The 23,390-nt window shown below is 40.3% G+C and overlaps 1 protein-coding gene across 1 annotated transcript in view; it reads left to right on the forward strand.

Annotated features, from left to right (window-relative positions):
- The window catches only part of GOLM1 (golgi membrane protein 1), a 55,626-nt gene extending 36,558 nt beyond the window's left edge, over positions 1-19,068 (forward strand). The window contains exons 4-10 of the mRNA XM_075278049.1: positions 851-905; positions 3,321-3,414; positions 6,168-6,297; positions 9,663-9,807; positions 11,947-12,195; positions 12,774-12,896; positions 16,210-19,068. Coding sequence (XP_075134150.1) covers positions 851-905; positions 3,321-3,414; positions 6,168-6,297; positions 9,663-9,807; positions 11,947-12,195; positions 12,774-12,896; positions 16,210-16,283 — 870 coding nt within the window. The 3' untranslated portion in view covers positions 16,284-19,068. The remainder of the gene's footprint in view (positions 1-850; positions 906-3,320; positions 3,415-6,167; positions 6,298-9,662; positions 9,808-11,946; positions 12,196-12,773; positions 12,897-16,209) is intronic.
- Positions 19,069-23,390: the final 4,322 nt, after the last annotated feature.

Consider the following 23,390-nt stretch of genomic DNA (forward strand, 5'->3'; position numbering starts at 1 on the left):
TGGAGCTGCAATGCAGAATGAGAAAGGCATTTTTAGATAGTACAGAAGCCGCTGTATAAGGTACTGTCATTACTTTGATACCAGTTTTCCTGCTGAGAGACTTCCTTTAAAATGTGATTTGGGCCCAAACTTCTCCGATGGGTGCAATTGTTGTATAAGGCTCTATAGCTATAGTGAGGGCGATTAGGGAATTATTGGTATGCTTTAGCTTGGCCAGAGGGACGAGGGATGGGTGCCCCCTATCACCAACGCTTCTTTACTGCTAGAGGTTTTTTGGGGGGGTTTTTTGTCTCTCTCTCTCAAATTCAGTTCCAAATTCCTCCTTTGTGAACAAATCTTCAACCCCCTACTGATAAAAATTAAAGTGGAGGTTAATATTGGTGTACTGCCAAAGCTGCGTGACAGGCATTATGTTGAGGATTGAACACTACACTACAATTCCAGTGTGGCAACCACTATATTATTATTATTATTATTATTATTATTACTACTATTACTATTGTTTATTTATATAGCACCACTAAAATTGAGCACAAATGAATGTATACTGTGCTGATCTCCCTTCTGGTTTTAGTAATTACCCATATTGGTCTGCATGAGGGATTAGTTTGCTATTCTTTGGTGGTGGTCCCAATCTATGCCGGCAAGTGGCAACTGCTGTTGATGTGCCACACTTATAGTCTCAGGTGAGCCTGAAAGTTAGTGCAAGGCATATTGTCACACAATGTCCCAGCACATCAGTAACATGAACTGTTGTGGCAGCAAGACCATTGGCAGGGTTTACATTATTCACATGTTATATTTCTTTATTTTGAGGAAGAAGTCATTCTCTGTGTGTTTTCTTTCACAGGAGAAATTACAGAACGACTTAATTACTAAAGACGGCCTTATACTAAATCTGCAAGGTAAATAGTCTCATACTTCTGTAGCTGTTTCTTTGCTTGCATTTTGTCTTGTACTCCAGCTGAAGCACATTTCCATGACTGGACCCCTCACCTAACTGTACTGCACTGTAATACCGACTTTTTCTGTGCATATTGTACTTTTTTGCACTGTATCCTCCTGTCTGCTTCTAAACAGACTCCATCTGGAATTGTAGACGACTCTACCGCCACCCCCTCCTATCAGTAACCAATATGCTATTGAAATGAAGGAATATGTTGCTACTTAAAGGGTCCTAGATATAGGTGAAGGCCCTATTTCTATCAGACATGTATGGCATATCCTGAGTACTAATCAGGAAATTGCAAGCAGTTCAAGCAGGCTGTTCCTCAGCAACGTTATATTTTAACCATTTATTGGTATTTGACGTCATAGATTAAAAAGTAACAGATGAGGAATAGCTCTGATGACATTGTGTATCTTATTAAAATGCCAGACACTATCCATGAACTTGTGATCAATGCATGTCTTATTTGTTTGAACTCCCATGATCTGCAACTTAGAGGATAGGTTGCATTGTTAAGAAAACCCCTTTAACCACTTCCGGACCGCCCATAGGCTATAAACGTCCGGGAATTGGTTGCCTTGTTCTGACAGGACGTGCCGGTATGTCCTGTCAGAACACAGCTATTTCACGAGATCGTGCAATTGCTGAAACTGGGAGCCGGCTGTAACTTCAGCCGGAGCTTCCAGAGAGATGGCAGGGAAGGTTCATTCCCGTCTCTGCCTTCTCGATCGCTGTGTATACAGCGCTCAATGAGCGCTGTATACACGGCTTTGGGCGCCGCCATAATGCGGCCGCCCTCTTACCCGGCAGTCACGTGATCTGCCGGGATCAGTGTCTTGCAAGAGCTGCTGAGTCCTGCAGGACCCAGATCAGCTCTGTATACTGTGTACACAACATGCTGGAGGCTGTATTCCTCCTGCAACTGGGGTTAAATGTACTAGCCCCAGTTATAGGAGAAATCGGCCTCCAGTACAAAGAAAAAAGTGATCAGATGTCCACAAAGGTCTCTTATCACCTTATGGGACACATTCTGGAAAAAAATAATAAAAGAAGTTAAAAAAATTTTTTTTTAATAATTTAAAAAATAAGTAAAATAATACGCCAATAAAATGCCGTTATTAAAGGTTATAGCCCCACCCCAATGACACCATATAAAATAAAATATTTCTGCAATGTGTGGATAGGATTCGCTTCCTATTAGCAGGTTGTCTTCGACCCTGTAGATAATTCTCAGTTGGCTCCAGCCTTTTCCAGCCATATATTTTTCTGTAAGGATAATTGAAGCATATTACAGATAGAAGGAAGAAATGGTTAAATGACGGGTGGAACTGGGTTATTTTCCAAAATTGTCATACACTGATTATTGGGAAGCTATTCTCTAGCCCCAAGTATATACTTCAATAAAGCATTATTCATGGAAGGTAAATGATCAAAAAAAAAAAAAAAAAAATCATAACTGCAGTTTCTTAGAGGTAAGCACAGTGGTGAGTCTGAATTATAAGTGCAATATCCTTCTTAAGGAGGGATTGTGATCTGTTTTTATAAAGAACAAATTAAAACTGCAGTGTGAACAAGGCCTTGAATAAAGCCTTGTGATGTTGAGAGAACTATGCAAATATAGCACCACACAAGCCCAGAAATCCCTGGAGGAGAAAAAAATTCTCAGGTGGTTGGTGTATGTTCACAAATGTAGTATCCTAAGTAAATACCATGTGTATATATAGGGAACCAAGAAAATTAGCCAGCACTGTTTGGCCACCAGGGATTGTTTGCAAACAAAAAAAATTCTCTACCTTTTTGTGTTCAGCTACTGCAGACCTTTTTCACTTTTTTTTTGTAAAAGACAGTTGCTAATCTAATGGTGTAATTTTGTCAGACAATCCCAACTCATCACCTATCACAAGGATACATAAGTGCCCGAACACTGGGACCTGCTAGGGACATAACTGTTCTCAGAAATAGGGAGCCCATGCCCTCCTTCTGAGTAGAACCATATGCATGCTACAAATCCATTCAAATGCTATGGGAATAACAAAAATAATCAAACTCTGTTCACCTGCTGTATCTGAGGCACTTAGAGATTGAATGGAACATCCGCTATGGTCTCCATGTTCACTAGTAAAAAAATTTTTTTTTTTTTTATTTTTTAAATTAATGGTGAGGTTTTTAGTGGTATGGTTCCCAATGATCAGGCATTTTATTACGTGTCCTGTGGTACTAGGGTCTAACTGTGAGACAACCCCTTTAAAGCTCTGTTAAGGACAAACAAAAAGAAATACAGGAAAAATCCTAGAGTGGAACTCTGGGTCCTGTTATTGGTGGATTACTGGAATTGCATTGTATGTGTCACTTTGTCAACTTTTTTTTCCAGCTGAACTAGATAATGTTCAGAAACTGTTAGAAGACTCTAAGCTGGAACTTAAAGAACTGCAAGAAAGCCAGACCAAGAAGCTGTCTTATGAGTTGTAAGTAAAACTAAATTGATCTACTTTGTGGAAACGGGTTGTTTTGAGGGGCTATGCCTTCTCACTTGGGCAGCTGGTCATAATTTATTTTATTTGTACCTCATTAATTATTATAAGCAGGCTCCTACGGGTACGGTAGGTAATTCTACGTCTACCTTTTGTCTAGAGGTTTTTTTTAACTACTGTGTCCTATTTTATGTTCTCTTTATGTTGCTCCATCATGTGTAAAGGTTTTGTTTCTTTTTTTTTTTTTTTTGGGGGGGGGGTGTTAACGTTTTTGTGAAAAGTTTTAAACAATTGCTTGAAATTATAAAAGACGTGTGGGGGGATTAAGATCTGGCAAGATGTTAGTCACTTAATTTGTCCTTTTGGTTGTCGCGTATGGGGAAGTCCATGGTGGCAATCTGTTGAGAGAGAGGTGGAAAATTTAGTTACATGGGGATACAAAATCATGATATCCCCTGGGGATTAACATTAGAGATTGTTGTGTGCTCTTGTGGTGCGTCCATTCCATTTTAGTTACCTATCAGCTGGTTGACCTGATCTGAAGCTTAAAAGGAATGTGTTGCCAGAAAATGACACTTATCCCTCTCTACTTTCATAACTTTTTATATTTTATTTCAGTGTAGTTTCACAAGACCTTGTATTATGTGGGTCATAAGATATTGACCAGTTTTTATTACGTTTTGTTTTTGAGAGTAAATAACAAATATGGCAAATATGGGGTGTGATATCATGAACAAGTTTTACCTTAAACATTTTTAAAGAATTTCTGGTAAGGATTTTAAAATGCTCCCACGGTATTATCCAAATTTAAAAAAAAAAAAACCAAAAACAAAGAAGAGAGGAAATTTTGATATTGAAAGTGGTTTTTTTTTTGTTTTGTTTCCTATTTCTTTGCAATAGTCACTCCACTGATGATCACAGATAGCATTATTTGTTGCATATGTAGATAAGACAAAGAGTCCATGAGTCACCATCGAGGATTTTACAACTTATCTACTTCCCTCTCTACAGAATGACCTCTACCCAGGTCACAGAGCATGCCAGAAAACTCTCCCATACAAGGATAGGGTCTACTCCAGGGCATTTTGTCTATGGGCCATGGTCCTTCTATAGGAAACAGGAAGTCACAGAATGTTTTAGGCTAAGTGGCAAATAATGGAAGATTTTTTGGATGGATATTTTTTTGGAAAATTTATAAACATCACCAAAAATTCTTAATTAATATGCTTAATATAAAAATGTGATTTAAATGGAAGTCATTCCCTGTGAAATATTTTATGCATTGCTCCAAGGCAACAAATGGTGGCACATGCACTTCTACACACCAGCTCCCTGCACCATCAGTGCGACTTTGAGTAGAGTGTGGGATGGATAGAAATGTCAGAAAAAAGTCACTTTGTCTGTGTAGTATTGCTTTAGCATGTTAATGCTATTAAACAAACTGAACTAAATTGCACTTACATTTTTGAAGAGTGTTGTGTACTATGTGCAATAGTCTGTTGGGGTTCTTGCTTCTTTTATGAGCACCTGCACCATTCACCTCAAGTGCTGACCATCATGTGAACTTACCCCTGGGAAAGACATCAGTGCTCTATAAAGATTACGCTATTCCCAGCGGTAGACCATTTATATATTCATTAGACATTAACTGGGAATTAACTTTTTTTCCCCAAAAATTATGGCAGTAGCACACAAGGCAAGATCTAGATTTACATACACATTTAGAAAGCAAGTCCAGCTCACCCCTCTAGCTTAGATTTCCTCCGGGGCTGCATGGATGAAGGCGGACTCAGCCAACGATAATCATAGAAGTACACGAGTGAAGAAATCCAGCATCCACCAGGCAGGAAAAATAAAATTTAACTTTTATTGCTTCATAGTAAAAACCATTACAACGTTTCGAGACCCCTAATCGTCCCTTCCTCATGGCAACGAGGGGTCCCGAAACACGTAGCTGTTTCTATGCTGTACCATCTGCAATCACCCTTGGGTATCCTGTAATGGTTTTTACTATGAAGCAATAAAAGTAAAATTTTACTTTTCCTGCCTGGTGGATGCTGGATTTCTTCACTCGTGTACTTCTAAGATCTAGATTTAGTTTAGTAACAAAATATATTTTTCTGCTTGGAGGGTCAAGTTGGAATATGTTCCAGGAAAGCTCCCAACACAGATGCACAACGTATATGTTGAACCATGCGTCCAACCTATCACAAAAAGAGAGTACTATTGGCATATGCTTTTTTCACTGCATAAGAAAACATTTTCTGCTCGGTTTTCCTATTTGCAGGACACATTTATATATTAAAAGAAAATATGCATTTTCCCTGTTGGAGTTTCTCCTTGTCCTAGTTCCTCTTTCTGTAAAATGGCCACTAACTTTTCAGACTACTTTCTGTACACTACACGTTTGGGGTGATCTGAGTTACTTCTTTCGGCCTTGATTGAACAGAGAGAAGTCTGAGAAGCTGGTGGCCATTTTAAGAAAATATAGAGGAAGTCTGCATTTCCTCCAATTCATAAAGGGGGTTAAAAGGTCAGCAGATATTTTAACTATGCAAAATGTATGTACTGTCAACTCATTGTGCACAGGAGGGCCTCTCTAACAGCAGGTGACATTATCCTTAGTGATTTGCCAGCTCAAGTCTCCCTTCCATCTATTACCATTCTATAATCTTATCTGATTTGTTTCCTTACTTATAACTGAAGCATCTTTACCTTTAGAATGACTTCCCAATTTCTATTTCAAGGACACAATGCAGGAATAAGATAGGAGAGGTGAATGAGCAGTGTGAAGAGAGAATTCGCAGGTTAACTGCAAATGGAGCTAATGAGGATGGAGAAAAAAACACCATTATAACCAAAGTGGAGAAGATAAAGGTGGGACAGAATCATGTTTGTTTTATTTCTATACAACATCTCATTTCTATGTATCCATACCTTTTTAGAAAGATATTACAGTGAGCTAGCATCATACAAAAAGTCTAACATTTTGTTCGGAATAATCGTAATAAAAAGGTCCTTTGCTCCTATTATCAGAGCTGTTTCGCTAAATCTGTCTGGTTCAGTCAGAGGCAACTAAACTTTCCACATTTTTTTCAGGTTACTGCAGCATTATGGGTGTTAGTAAAAAATGTAATTGATAGTCCTGAGAAAAGTGCCTAATAAGAAAAAAATCTGGTACTTTTGAAAATCTTAAAAAAATTAGACTAATACAACCTCAGATGGACAACAATATATGACAAATTACAGTGTCGTTATTTATGTAACACAAACTAGGACAAAATGCAGAAGCAGTGTGTGAAAAATGAAGCAGAACTTTGCTTAGGAATTAAGAGGGCAAGTAGCAGCCAGGTAGTGCCAAACAAATGCCGTAGACAAATTGATCATCAGCAAGTATGACTACCTCTATAAAAGTATCTGTTTACCAGATCTGTTTAACACATGCAATAAAACAGACACAAACAGATGGCCATCTATTCACATAGATCCGTAAAAGATCTGCTGAATGGATGTAAAAAAACATGATCTGCATAGAGCCTAAGGGCTAGTTCACACGGGGCACGGTTAGGCGTATTTTGGTCCTGATTTTGTCGCGGAAAGCCGCATCAGAATAGGGCCAAAATGTGCCTGCCACGACTGTCGCGGCTTCCGGCAGTCACGGCTTCCCGCTCCGGAGTAGGCCCAAATGAATGGGCCTAGTACGGAGGGTGCTGCCGTGAGGTGGACGCCGGAGCTGAATCAGCCACGGAATCCGCCTGAAGAAAGGGCAGCTCGTTTCTTTTTTCAACTTCTAAAAAAGTAGGCTAGTGGTCTACAAAGACCACAAATGTGAGGGGGCAGATTCTGACATGGATTCAGTGTCAAAATCTGCCTCCTCTTGCCCCGTATGAATGAGCCCTTAGTCTCTGCAGGCTCCAGGTAGCATGTAAAATTTTCAAGTTCGTGAAAGTACAAGTAGGAAAAGACTGAACAAGTATGACAGATTTTGAAGGGTTATTAGACGAGAGCCTCTTCATTCTTGTAGTTCACCATAAACTCCTCAAATATAAGGTAATTTATCCAACATGTAAAGCTTGGCCAAATTTGGGTCATGCAACATGACAATGATCCAAAGCACACCAACAAATCTACAACAAAAAGGCTGAAAAGGAAAAGAATCAAGATGTTGCACTGGCCTAGTCACAGTTCAGATCTCTACTCAATTAAAATGCTCCAGTGAGTTGTTAAGAGAGCTATGGATAGACAAATGCTCAGAAACTTCAGTGAACTGAAGAAACATTGTAAAGTGAAGGGGGGCAAACTTCCTAAATTAGTCCTAAGACTATGTCAGGGTCTGGGGTTGCTAGGTGGGGTGGCATAGACACACAAGTCCAGTTTGTTTAGTCCAAAACAAAAGTAGAGTTTTATTTTCACTCACAAAAGGTAGTGCAGCAACAAAGGAAACAATACAAAAATAAATACCTAGGAGTAAAAAGATTATTTGAAAGTTTTTTGTGCTGTCCCTTCATCTATTTGTACAATATTAGTTCTCTCTGTAGTGACTAAATAACCACAAGTCTATTAATATATCATTGTACTCCATTCCACCCAAAATTACCAACCTACAGTTTCCAGGCTCAGTTTTGCACACCTTTTTGAACATTGGCACCAAATTTGCTATGCGCCACTTGTTTAACACCTTAATCTCCCGATGCCTCTCCTGTGTGGCCCGTGGTACAGGTAGCATTTCTGAAAATACCACCTTGAAGGTCCTTGACTTCAGCTTGCTTCCTAGATCCCCAAAATCATTTTTAAGGACCTTCCCCTTATATCTAGTTTTATCTTTTGTGCCTAGGTGCACCATGACTGCTTTCACACCAGCCTCACCCAGTAATCTGTCAACCCGATCCACGATGTGTTGAACTCGAGCACAAGGAAGGCAACACACTGTTCGACTATCCCAGTCTTTGTGACAAATTGCGTGTCTGTTCTCCTAATGATTGAATTCCTAACTACCAGCACGTGTCTGGCCTACTTTGCACTCCTGTCCTCCATCTTACTGGAGCAGGCATTCCCCTGGTTCTCAGAGGAAGTGTCTTGCTGCACTGATGTTACCCCTGTTATTCCTGCCATCTGCCAATTTAGCAAACTTGTTTAGGAATGCCATTTCAGGACTAACCTCCGTGGCACTCTTCCCACTAACCCGCTTCTTTCACCCAGTCAGTTTTATCCTTTTCCTGCACCTTCATGCTACCATCACCTTCTGCACTTACCTCAGCGAGTTCCTGCTCTGTGAGCAACAAACTCCTTCACAAGTTATCAATGGATCTTAGCCTTGCAATTTGCTCATTTAGATCTATGATCTGGGCTTCTAAATGTGCAATGTGCTTACATCCTGCACTGCAATATGACCTCTCAAGCGGCTGCTCAAGCAGAGAATGCATGCTGTTAGATGTGCTCCATAGTGGACTCTGATCACAGGAATCAACTCCGGGTCTCCACTGTACATTACAACCATGACCCGGTATCTGTGGCAACTGCTCTGCAGCAGAGCGGCCGCCATCACCTTTACAGACTTGGCATTTGTCTTAATAGCACAGGAGATGTTGGGATGAGTTCACACCACCAGGCCAACCTCTCCTCCAAGCCCAGGGCCTGCAGGGCAAGACGTCCCGCCCCCCATTTTCCTCCCAAATTTGGGAGGGAAAAGTACGTCTATTTCTTGCAGTTCTGTGACTTAAAATTGTAGAGCACATTACATCTGTGCTAAACATTTCAACTTTTCAAGCTTTTCTCTGCTACTAAAAAGTAGCAAGAACAGTAGGTGGCATTTTAACAGGAAGAGGAAACCTCCCGACCAGCGTGTTTCCCATAACTTGTGCCTGAAATTATAGTGAAAATCTAGTTTTATATTTGTTTTTTTTCCTTTTAAGAAATTTTGGAGCATCCTGTCCCCAACGCTTGAATGTTGTTTGATTATATGCACTTGGTCATGATGCATCTATATCCTTTTGTTTCTATCCAAAACAAGAGCAATGTTTATCCATGAAAGTTGGATTATGTTGATTACTCACAAATTTGGTAGCCATATTATACAGTGTTCCAGATTTTTTGTGTTATACTACGGTCTTGTTATTACAGCGTTTGTTTGGCCTATAAGTTTTTAATTCTGTAAACCTTATCACTCAAAAGCCTAATAAAAAATAAATTGGTTAAGAAAATAAATTCCCTCCTTTATATATAATTTTTGTGTTTTTATCTAGTCTGTGACATCAAAACAAGATGTTAACCAGAAAGTGATTGATATCAAAGAAGAAGAAGAACAGAAACCCAAGGATGTTATAGCAACTGCTGAGAAGCCAAAAGAGAACGCTAAGAAGGAGGATGTTCCTCTGCCAGAAATTAAAGGTTTGCCTTTATTGAGAAATATATTGTTGCATACATTTTTTTTGTATCAATATTTTACCTCTAAGTTTGCTGGGGAATGTTAACATTACCATTAAAGGGGTTTTCCTCATTGAGGAACTCTATGTTGATATTGAGCATGAAAGCAATGCTGGGAGATTTCAAGAGAATCCTGAATTCAGACTGTAATACAGGCTATCGCATAGGATCGGCACAAGATAAATGATACACTGTACTTTCTACAACATTTTATGTTTGTTCATTGCATATGTAAATCATTGTTCAGAGTAGGAAAATTTCAGGCTTCCTATGTCTTCGGGTTCATTAGGCTATACATGCGGAGAGTTTTCTTATTTGTAGCCTACTTGCTGCAATAATGGGAATCTACCCAATATGGATTGATTTAGTGTTTACCCCGTGCTTTGTTCAGATTGCCTACAATGCATGACAGAGCTTCAGAATGAGGGAAGATGAAAGCAACCTGAGCCTAGAATAAGATAGAAGGTGCTGCACAGTCTGCCAGTCACGGATTAAAGTAGCTTTGTCCTAATGAAGTAGTGCTACAATGCAGCCAACACTAAAGATAAAAAATATCCACTATAGTAGAATAAATCGCACTCAATTGAAACTTAATATGAAATTCTTCTTTAAAGGGAGAGGGTGCTTGCCAATTGTGCTAGTATGTGTAACGTTAAAGGGGGTTGTCCAGGATAAAATCATACTTTTACCCCCAGCTAAACGCACCTAACTTCAGACTTACTTTACCAAAAATGTATATTTACCCAGATCACTGGGCAGTCATGTGACCACCCCAAGCACATTTTCTACCACCCCCCACACACTCATACACACTCCACATCCCTCCCCCGTTGACTTTCCGGTAATGGAATGTCACCAGGGAGCTGGCAGTGATCTCCCGTACCCAGAAAATCTGGATAGGAAGGCAGCTAAGGTGGCGGTAAAGGGGGTGCTGAGTTAGGAAGAGCTAGTAGTGAGTGGGCTAGCTAGGAAAACAGGTAGGAAGTGTGAGAGAGGGAGGGAGGAGGAGGTAGTGTGAGATAGGTCTGAGTGAAGAGCAATGCATCATGATAGCTGTAGAATAAATGAATAGGAATCTACAGCAAGTAAACAAATGCAGAGGATGTCAGGAGCTCCCGGAGAAATCCAGAAATCACTCAAACCACTGATAAAGGTATATGGGTGTACTTATTAATCCATTAATAGCATTGACTGACCTTTTTAACAAAAAAAAAAAAAAAATTCCCCGGAAAACCCTTTTAAATTTAGAGTAGATGGAACCAGACCTAAAAGGAACACTAAACCTGTAAATGAATGATTCATGATAACAGGAGATAATCTTGCTCCCAGTGTTTCAGTGTTTAGGATTTTCTTCATGGTCATAGTCTTGTAGGAGGGAATTCCTGCAGGGAACACAGAAATTAATCTCTTGATACCTTCCATTTTTAGCCAGTTACTGGGACAGCATAGGCTATTTGGGCTCCTGCTGCAGATAGCTGGCAGAGGGTAAACCTCCTGTTGCAGCAAGTTGCCATAAGCTTTATTCACATGGTTGATAAATAATTTGTCCTCCAGGAACAGAGTGGAATTCAGTGTGTAGTCCACAGAAAAAAAACAGAACAAACATGCACTAAGGGTCAATCTAAAAAACTGTGCATGGTCCCATTGAAATCAATTGTCAGCTTGCAGTCAGTCTAGTCCAGTGGTTCTTAACCTTGTTTGAGGTACCGAACCCACTAGTTTCATATGCACATTCACTGAACCCTTCTTTAGTGATAAATCAAATATGATTTATTTCCAAATTCAAGGCATACAGTAGATATATGTTTTTTTTACTGGTACACAAAATGAACCGTGCATAGGGCCTAGGGTTTGATCGAACCCTGGTTAAGAACCACTGGTCTAGTCCTTAAGGCTTGGACTGCACAACAGGCAACTTCCTTAGCCTCAGAACAAATATGCCACAGATATAAGTGGCACAGTGTAACTGTAAATGCTTAACCTCTTAGGGACCCATAGCAAAGCATTTTGTTTTTCTAAAGTTCTTGTAGAAATATTCTGTTATTGACAGATAAGTGATACATTTGTCCTGCATAGTGATGCTATCATTTACTTAATTTCCAGAAGAAATAAAAGTTAATGTTGCTGTGGAAGAAAAGAAGCCTAGTCTTCCACCACAAAAATCTGAAATAAAAGAAGAGCAGGATGAGAAAGAGGAGAATGGTGAAGCTAAACTTAACCTTGCAAAAGCAGATGGGAAGGATGATGAGCCCAAAGCAGAAGATGTTGAGGATCCTAATAAAGAACCTGAAAATTATGAAGTTGAGAGGGAAAGCCTAATAAATATGGATGGTCAGCCAGAAGATGAAAATGGTAAGCACTATAACTTCTATCAGTTAACAAATTGTACATTGATAATAGATATTGACATTAGGCCCAAAGTTACTCCCCTTTTTATATAGGCTATACTTTCATTTGTATTATGGACCTTTTCAGCCAGCTTAAACTGTAAATGGTTTGTCTGAGACTACATCAGCCTAGATATTAATGGGCTTACCTTGGGATAGGTCATCAATATGATTGATAGGAGTCTAACACACACTAGCTCCATCATCGATCAACTCATATCTGCATTGTGTAGAGTCGGAAGAAGACTGCTCCATAGTCTCTGTAGTGGTCAGAAAGTAGGTCCAGACCGCACACCACTGCCTCTTTGTAAAGTGGTAAGAGTGGAGTAAAAATCCCATTTGAGTTTAAAAACTCAAATTTTTATTTATTTATTTATTTATTTTCTAAAATAAAACTGTTGTAGGCCGGTAATAAATATGCCCCATTGAGCTTGTTTATTATCTACCGCCAAATTCAGAAACTTTTGCAAAACGCCCTTTTGTTTTCGATAGAAAACTTTTTTCTTTTAGAATATGTAAAAAAAATAATTTCTCCCTTTTAAGACTTGAAACAGATCCAGCAAAATGAAGAAAAACTAAATGACTATAATGGAGATGAAGCGAATGAAGCTGAACCCGAGAGGGAAAAGCAAGTGGAACTGAGAGCTAATGATCAGAACCTAAGAGGTTGGTGTATATCTTTTAACTAAATGACTAATAACAAGAGTATTGTGGTTTGTTTTCAACCAGACTGAAATCATTGCATACATTTGTATGTCCTCCAGGCATATAAACCCAGTCACATAGGAAACTTATAAAGCACTTGGGTGACTGGGCATCAGTGGGTCCCTTTGCGCCTTATGAGTTGGGACTGCAGTGTGGTCCTCTAAAAGCTTCTGCTGCTGCAAACATGCAGACTCTCTCCTACCACTCGCTGACATATCCTCACTCCAGGACACAGATGCCGCTGCTGCCTTCTACAATACCACCATCACCACAGCCCTTGATTCTGTGGCCCCCTACACATACACCAGAGCCCGACCGATCAATACACAACCCTGGCACACCGACCTGACTGAAAAACTGAGACGTGTCTCGCGGGTTGCAGAACGCCTCTGGAAGAAAAGCCACTCCCAGGAAGACTTCCTCAGTTACAAAGAGGCAGTCCTCACATTTAAGAACGCACTCACCTCCGCAAAGCAGGTCTACTTCACCACACTCATATCTGCACTCTCTTGCAACCCCAAACAGCTATTCTCCACCTTCAACTCCCTTCTCCGTCCTCCTGCCCCCCCCCCCCCCCCGACATCACTTATCTCAGCTGATGACTTTGCCTCTTACTTCAAAACTAAAATTGACACCATCAGAGACACTCACCCTACACCTCCGACAACCCCTCTACCCAACTACTTGCTGCTCCTCATCCCTGACCTGTTTCCCCACTATCACTGATGAAAAACTCTTCTCCCTAATCTCCAAATCCCACCTCACCTCCTGCGCGCTTGACCCGATCCAGTCACATCTCATCCCCAAGCACACTGAAGTCATTACTCCGGCCCTAACTCATCTCTTCAACCTATCCCTAGCCAATTGATCCTTCCCCTCTGCCTTTAAACATGCCACTGTCACTCCTATACTTAAGAAACCGTCCCTTGACCCGTCCTCTCCTGCCAACTATCGTCCCATCTCACTGCTCCCGTTCGCCTCAAAACTGCTTGAGCAACACGTCCATTCCGAACTCTCCTCCTATCTCTTGTCCAACCTGCTCTTTGACAGACTTCAGTGAGGCTTCAGACCCCGGCACTCCACTGAAACTGCCCTAACAAAAGTCACCAATGACCTTCTAACCGCCAAAGCCAAGCGCCATTACTCTGTCCTCCTCCTCCTTGACCTCTCCTCTGCCTTTGACACAGTTGACCACTCCCTCCTGTTAGAAATTCTCTCATCCCTTGGTATCTCAGACCTGACCCTTTCCTGGATCTTCTCATACCTCATCGACCGCACATTCAGCGTCTCCCACTCGCACACCACCTCCTCACCTCGCCCTCTCTCTGTAGGTGTCCCCCAAGGCTCCGTCCTAGGACCCCTCCTGTTCTCCATCTACACCCTTGGCCTGGGTCAACTCATAGAATCTCATGGTTTTCAATACCATTGCTATGCCGATGACACCCAAATATACATCTCTGGACCAGCCATTACCTCCCTGCTGGCCAGAGTTCTAGATTGCTTAGCGGCCATAGCCTCCTTCCCCTCCTCCCGCTTTCTCAAACTGAACATGGAGAAAACGGAGTTCATCATTTTCACCCCACCCCGTATGGCCCCTCCACCTGACCCATATATCAAAGTTAACGGACCCCACTTTCCCCAGTCCCACAGGCCCGATGCCTTGGGGTTACCCTGGACTCCGACCTATCCTTCAAGTCACACGTTCAAACCCTCAACACCTCCTGCCGTCTCCAGCTCAAGAACATCCATCGAATCCACTCCTTCCTCACCCCTGAAACTACCAAGATGCTCGTCCATGCCCTCATAATCTCCCAAAATCCATGGGTGAGACCAGCAGCTATAATTGACATGTTCTGGTTTTAGTTTCAGCATGTAGATGAGACTTGTAGAAATTCTCACCCGCAGTGTAGATGACAGCAGGCTAGCTGCAGATAGCTTTACAGCACAAACCTTATAGTGCCATACGCACACAGTATAGTGGCCCTTTTTTTCCCTCTCATGCAGTATAATGGCCCGATATGCTCCCCTTTTTAAGACCTTTCACTGATATTTGTCCAGAGCTGCAGTCCTGATGTGGCAGCAGAATGTCAAACTGATGGGATGCGGGAAGACAGTGTTCAATGGATGAGCAGGGTGTCAAACAACTAGGCTAGCAGAAACAGGGTGTGAGATGAACAGTTGGGAGGGGAGGCAGGAACAGGCTGTTGAATAGATGGGAGGTAGGAGCAGGGTGTCTGATGGATGGTCAATGAGTGTAAGAGAATATATGATCACAAAATAAATATATATATATATATATATATATATATATATATATATATATATATATATATATATATATATATATATATGAGCCAATAAATATTCTAAATGGTTTTTCCCCTCAATTGAGCCCTCTAGGAATTATAGTTCAGGAGGTTCTTCATAATGGAGTGTCTGCTGAACTGAATTGCATTTAGCAGCGAGCCAGTGCAGTGCCTGTGCAGGATGTAAGAGAGAGGCCATTATGGCTGGTGAAAGTGCAGGCAGCCGGTGTGCGCAGCAGTGCCAGGTACAATACAGTTCTGAAACGTACATTAAAGGGGTATTCCCATGTACATAGTCATATCTATACTTATAGATAATTAAAAGATAAACATTTTTGCAAATATAAGAAATTAAAAATTCTGCAGAGTTTTAAAGATTTCCTCTAACCATCTTAGTGGTGACAGTCTTTTATCTTGATCGGTTGCCATGGACACGACCACTAATGCAGAAACTTTCTATGGTCTGGGACCCAGCTCTGATTTTCTTATTGTACCTGGGTTATATCAGGCAGGGACACAACATGTATGAGAAGATATCCCGGCCACAATAAGGAAATCATGGCTGATTTTCTGACCTTAGAAAGTTTCCGCATTGGTGGTCGTATCCATGGCAACCGATCAAGATAACAGACTGTCACCACTAAGAAAGTTAGAGAAAATCTTTAAAACTCTGCAGAATTTTTAATTACTTGTATTTGCAAAAATATTTAACTTTTAATTATATACAAATTATAAAATAATTATGTAAATGGGAATACCCCTTTAAGGAGAAGAACACAGGTAATGGTTTTTAATTGGACCAGGTATACTAGTGTGGGTTCCCAAACAAAGTGGTCACTCAAGGGTGGCTCCCATCATCAAAGTTTGGGAACCAGTGCTCTAGCACAGATCTCTAGCACAATCCGTAGTATTTCTCTTTTATTACTAGAATCCTTTTTCCAGATTTTCTTTTTTATTCTCTTTAACAGAAGTCAAAAATGAATTGAATGAACGTGCAGTCAACCAACCGGCCGAGGAAGATGAGGATCCAAGACTAAAGTAACGCACTGTCCCCACTTGAGCTGCTTTACTTACCAGACTTTGATTGGTCCTTGGCATGTGATGCCTTAATGTGGACCAAAATGCAGATTATTTAGAGAACTGAAGATTGATTTAACACACTGAAAACTTGAAGACCATTTTAAATTTTTAGGTTTTGGTTTTGTTTGTTTTTTGTTTTAAATCCGAGTTTTTGTAACCTTGCTCTTCTACATTTTAACTTATCACAAACTGAATCATATGTCACTGCAGGTGTATAATGCCTTACAGAATCTTAGAACATTCAGATGGATTTGTATACCTGGACATTGGACTGGGAAATGTCTCTGGTCAATTTGCTGATGAACTTCTCATAATTGCTTCTTCAACGTGTTTTATGGACAGGACAAACGTGCACATAACATATTTCTACTCTTCACAATGCCCATAGCCCCAGGACCTAATAACTTGCTCACTTTAATTAGTCTAAAGCTATATAGGCTAATAATTTACAGATATATGGGCAGTTGTTTGCTCGCCATGCTCCTTTTTATATGTGCATTTTAATGTACTATTGTCTTCCCTGGTTTTTAAGCAATAAGCATACACATGGTGTTTGCGTCCCCAAAGTTAAGATATCCTGTCACGGTTTTTGGTGATTGTTTATAGTGTATGTGAAAGTTAATACTTTTGCATAATATGAGGTGAACTTCATTTTAGTAACATGTTTGTAGGTGGATCAGGTATGGGAGATTCATACAAGACAACCCTCAAGTTCAGCAGAACACCATACAATACACCTTGCCTTTATATCAGTGAGCTGGTCACCTTAAGGGGAATCTGTAACATTGAAAATGGCAGCAAGTTATAGAGCAGGAGCTGAGCAGTCTGTTCCTTTTTGTAGGAAAATATTTAGCATAACCTGTCATTTAGCTAAACTTCTGGCCTTGTCTGACTTCAGGAGTCCAGTGGGTGGGTCCTTTTTGGTAGTTAATATCTTTGAAACTAACAAGCTGCTCTGTATAAGTTTACATGCTAAGTAAAACTACCCCGTGAATTCCTAACGGAAAAAAAAGGCCATACTGTTGTCCATCAAGTTAAAAGGCCTTAGGATACAATATTTTTAACATACAACTGTCTTTTCTGGTCCACTGTATCTTGAAACTGGACCCAATATACAATGCTAGGCTGGAGGCTCCAACAGCTTAACAAGTTTATTTCACACTAGAGTAACACTGGCGCCTAGGTCTCCATCATTCAAGCCACTCCCCCCCCCCCATCCTTCCTGTGTAGGACGTTTTTCTCTGCTGATTTTCAACAGTTTCTATAACAGTCTCCAGTGGAGGATGAGCTATTCCTTTAAAGGGATTGTCCCATCTCAAGGATCCTATCTACACTGGTAGCTTATGTAAATTGAAGCCTTTTTTCTAAATAAATTCTGCTTTGTTTTCCTGCTATGTGAATTTATTCCTCCCGTTGTTTACACATCGTTGCTATAACCGCAGATCTATAGGACAAGTGACGTCACTCACTGCTCTTGCTGGCTTCAACTAATTGCACTTTGCTGATAAAGCCCAGTATGTTATCTCTCTGTGTAAACATATAAATAACACTAAGTCCATTCTGTACAAGAATTTGCATATTATCTGATCTGCAGAAGTGTTGTTTGTCCCATTTCAACAGGAGGGAGGGAGAGAAATATAGAAAGTGAGAAACAGACACTGCATGCAACCTGGCTGAAAGACTGAGATGGGAGAACCCCTTTAAGGTGACAGACGCCCCATGTTATTTTTCAGGAATATGAAAAATCTTCTGTCCCAATCCTAGAAAGTGATTTCCATCAGGTTTTTTTTGTTTGTTTTTTTAACTTCTGTTAAGATTTGCTATCTTAGAATTTTTTTCTTCTTTATTATTTTTAGCAACAATTTGGGGTCTTTGGAACAAATTGCTAGTTTCTCTTGGAGTTATTGCCTCAAGTTTATAGTGTACAGTAAACATACTTGAGACACCACTGTACTGATTATTTTTCTATATATAATATATTATATATGTCAGAAAGCAACTCCAGCTCATAACCTGCTGCCTGCAAACTGTGTTTTGTGGAGACCATTTTCTTTTAATCTCGGCCTGTACAGATGCTACAGCCATTTTGGTTCAAGAGTCCTGCTTTTGACAACCACCACATGCCTATGGCTGCTGCCACATTCACTACTGGGACCACTAGTGCTTTAAATGGGTTTTCCCATCTTCCTGTTTCAGCAGCTTTGCCTGCTGTCTCTTCTTCTAACTTCTGTCCCCACAATTCCCCCCATCCCCCAGCTTGTTGAACAGGACACTATGAAGTATCACAGTACTTATTACTAGAAAGCTAATATAAATGCTTATCAGATAATATGCACCTACTTGTAGAGATGGACTCAGTGTTATCTGTGTGTTTACATAGAGAGATAACAGATACTGCTTTATCAGCAAATTACAATTAACTGAACAGTAGAGATGCAGATAACAGTGAGAGCAGGGAGTGACATAACTTGTCCTATCTCACAGGTCTGTGGTTATGGAAATGGTGTGTAATCGATGGGAGGCACAATTTCACATAGCAGGAAAACAAAGTAGCATTTCTAAAGCAATATAATAATCATAAACTTGATATAGCGCCAACATATTCCGTAGCAGTTTACAAATCAGAGGAAACATGAACAGACAATATGAGCAATTACAATGTGACAAAGGAATAAACATATCAAACAATAGGCGTGAGGGCCCTGCTCAAAAGAGCTTACATTCTATGAGGTGTGTATATATATATATATATATATATATATATATATATATATATATATATATATATATTTAGGATCCTTGAGATGGGACAATCTTAGCCAGTAATAAGAAATAGGTGGCAGTGGCTACATCACTGATATCATATGGCCGTACTCTATGGCCCCTTTCACACTGCAGACAGTCATCTCCGATTCCTCATTATTTTCCACATGCTGGCTCTGTATTGGCATTCTGACGCAGCTTTCTCCCACTGAATGGCCAGTGGTAAGTCTTGCGTTGCGGAGTCCTTGGCAAGATCGGGCAGGGCACTTTTTTCTTTTCCCCAGCATCCTGCTGCGATCTTTCTTCCCAAAAATCAGTGGCGAATACTGCTGTTTGAAGGGTGCTATGGGCTCAGCAAATGGCAGTAATCATTTTAATAGAAATATTTTATTTTAATAACTTAATGTATGGGATTTGTCTGCTGCACGGCTGTTGAAGACCTTGTTTTCATGCTTATTTGCACATGGAGCAGTGGAAAGTGTAGTGATCATGACATGCCCATTGTTCCTACATTTTGGCTGAACCATTGGTCAGGAGACTGTTTACTAAATTATAGTGAATTGGTCACTACTAAGTATTGTGCTTGGAGCCAGCCACAAAAAGTTTTTGCCCCAGTTCATTGAAGTAAAACCAAATGGCTTTTGTTTTGCATTGATGATTGGATCAGCCTGATCTTGGGCCTCATTCAGCAGAAAGTTACCATATGGTGCACTATACCATAGCAGCCATGCTTTTGTGGCAGAATATCTCCTGTTGATGCCTCTGTATAAAAGTGGAAGCACACAGAGATGCCGTATGACCCAATAGACTGTTATACCGCTTGCAGCCAGTACATGAGGTCTTGTGTTTCATTTACTGAACAACCAATGTATGTTTTTTATGTAGATAAGCCAGTAGAGCAAATAATCCTAATGCCGACGTAGCCTTACTGTTAACAATTGCACACCATTTATGAACGTGGTAACCCCTAGGTACAAGTGTACTTACAATATTTCCTTTCTGCTATTCAGTGTGCCTTTGTATTACATCTATACCGTACTGCTGTGCAGCGGAGTCATTTCTTAAATAACAATTTTATATTGTAACCCCTAGTCTGCGTACATGAAACTGTGAATGTAGTTTAACTCAAGCCATGAAGAAAGTATGAAGGAGAATAAAGATCAATATATTTCTTGGCTTACACCAACAGCAATTTTTTTTTATTTAAACTTTTAACTGGGTTTGGTACTGTGTATTTATCTATAAAAATTAAATTGTACAGCAAACGTTTAATTTATGACCTTTTTCTGAATATTAAAGTAGATTACATTAATACAAAATATTGGTTTGTCTTTATTTGGGTAACACTTAAATGTGTCTTCTCACTTCAGATGTCTATGGCTGCTGACAGAAATTGCAATTGCATATGTAAAAAAAAAAAAATATCTATCTATCTATATATATCACAGTGTGCAGATTAGCATATTTTGCCTAAAAATAGCAATAAAAAGTCATAAGAGGGGGCAACACGGTGGCTCAGTTGTTAGCACTGCAGCCTTGTAGTGCTTGAGTCCTGGAGTTCGAATCCTGCCAGGAACAACATCTGCAAGGAGTTTGTATGTTCTCCCCGTTTTTGCGTGGATTTCCTCCCATTCTACAAAGACCTACTGATAGGAGAAAAAATATATATACATTGTGAGCTCTTAATGGCGCTCACAATCTACATTTAAAAAAAAAAAGTCTTAAGTACCAAAAATTGGTACCAATAAAACTATAACTTGCTCCGCAGAAATAGAGCCCTTACAATATATACGGGGTATTATAATTTTTTTTTCTCTCAGAAAAAAGGGCTTACTTTTGGGGTAGGTCTTAATTTTTTCCATTAAAAACAATCACACATTTGATCACTTTTGATTCAAATATTTATCGGAGACGAAACTGCAAGAACAAAGTAGTTTGGCACTTTTGATATATATATATATATATATATATATATATATATATATATATATATATTTTTTTTATTTTTTTTTCCCCACTACGGCATTCACCATATGGAAAAATATTTTTATAAGTTTGGAGACCGGACATTTTTGGACACAGTGATGCCTAATGGGTATGTGTTTCACAGTAATTTTTAGTTTTCTATGTATTCTAGGGAAATGGGGGTGATTTCAACTTGTATTTTTTTTTTTTTTTTTAAAGTAGACTCTGATTGCAAGCATTACAGTAGATCTGGGTATCTGCTTCTTTGCCGCCAGCAAAGAAGAAGATACGGAGCCAGTCCCATCTGGAAAAGTTGTGATACTTTATCACACTCAGCAATTCCTGTGATCAGAGTGGACGCTGATCGCAGGCATTAACTCCAGGCCTCTGCTGTACATTACAGTGGAGGCCTGGTACAGTAGCTATCTTTAAAGGGGAAGAAGATGGAGACATGTGGAGTCTGTCATAAAGTACTGAGAGATGTAAGGTGAGATGCAGGGTGGAGAGTGTGTGTGTGTGTCTATATGTGTCTGTCTATATGTGTGTGTCTCAGTAACCTAGGACAGAGATGGAAGGGGAATGTTATACTGGGGGGGGGGGCATGAAACTGGGGGAGATATGGAGGGGGGACATGAAATGGGGAAAATAAAGGGGGATATGAAACTGAGGGAGAAATGGAGGGGGGACATGAAACTGGGGGTAGATGAAGGAGGCACTTAGACTGGGGGGACATTAAACCGTTGAGGAAGCTGGAGGGGGACCTGGCTTCCTCTAGTTGCCCCCAGTTTAATGTCACCCTCCAGCTACCCCTACGGTTTAAAGTCTGCTTCCCGATTTTAATGTCCCCCTCTAGTTGCCCCCAGTTTCTTGTTCTGCTCCAGCTGTCAATTTATTGCCCCCCTCAAACTACCCCCACTGCTAATGTCCCCCTCCAGCTGCTCCAGTTTCATGTCCCCTCTAGTTTCCACCATTTTACACTGGGGCACCAGGAGAGGGACTTAATACTGTGGGGCAGTTGGAAGGGAACATTATAATTTTTTTTTTCTTTTTTGGTAGAGTTGGAAGGGACCTCAAGGGCCATCGGGTCCAACCCCCTGCGAGTGCAGGTTTTCCTAAATCATCCCAGCTATATGTTTATCCAGATTCCGCTTGAAGATTTCCATTGATGGAGCGCCCACCACCTCCCGTGGCAGCCTATTCCACTCTCTCACTACCCTCACTGTCAGAAAGTTTTTCCTAATGTCTAATCTGTATCTCTTTCCCTTTAGTTTCATCCCATTGCTTCTTGTACTTCCTTGTGCTAATGAGAATAGAGTAGATCCCTCTGCACTGTGACTACCTTTCAGATATTTGTAGACTGCTATTAAATCTCCCCTCAGCCTTCTCTTCTGCAAACTAAACAATCCCAGTTCTTTTAGCCGCTCCTCATAGGACATGGTTTGCAGACCTTCCACCATTTTGGTTGCTCTTCTCTGGACTTGCTCCAATATATCGATGTCTTTCTTGAATTGAGGCGCCCAGAACTGTACACAGTATTCCAGGTGTGGTCTGACCAGGGAAGAGTACAGCGGAATAATGACCTCTCTTGATCTAGATTCAATGCTTGTCTTAATACATCCCAGAATTTTATTAGCCTTTTTTGCAGCAGCACCGCACTGTTGGCTCATGTTGAATTTGTGATCTACTATTATGCCCAAGTCCTTTTCCCCTATGCTATCACTTAGTTCTATTCCTCCCATACTATATATGTTTTTTACATTTCTGTTACCCAGATGTAGAACTTTGCATTTGTCCCTGTTAAATACCATTTTGTTCGCCTCAGCCCATTGTTCCAGTGTGTCTAAGTCCTTTTGAATACACTCTCTCTCCTCTCTAGTGTTGGCTATTCCTCCTATCTTCGTATCATCTGCAAATTTTATGAGTTCCCCAATAATTCCATCGTCCAGATCATTTATAAAGATATTAAAAAGTACTGGGCCCAGAACAGAGCCCTGCGGCACCCCGCTTTTGACTTTCTTCCAGTTCGATGTGTAGCCATTTAGTATTACTCGTTGGGCCCGATCATTAAGCCAGTTGTGAATCCACCTAACTGATTTTTTGTCAAAGCCATACTTAATCATTTTTTCAATAAGAAGGTTATGTGATACTTTATCAAATGCCTTACTGAAGTCAAGATATACTATGTCCACGGCATTCCCTTGGTCCAACCATTCAGTGATTTTGTTGTAGAAGGAAATCAGGTTAGTCTGACAAGATTTATTGGTCCTAAAGCCGTGCTGGCTCTGGTTAATTAATGCCTTCCCATCCAGGTACCGAAGTAAATGTTCCTTGACAATTTGCT

The sequence above is a fragment of the Leptodactylus fuscus genome, chromosome 1 (genome assembly GCF_031893055.1).
Source record: "Leptodactylus fuscus isolate aLepFus1 chromosome 1, aLepFus1.hap2, whole genome shotgun sequence".
In the NCBI taxonomy this organism is placed as follows: Eukaryota; Metazoa; Chordata; class Amphibia; order Anura; family Leptodactylidae; genus Leptodactylus; species Leptodactylus fuscus.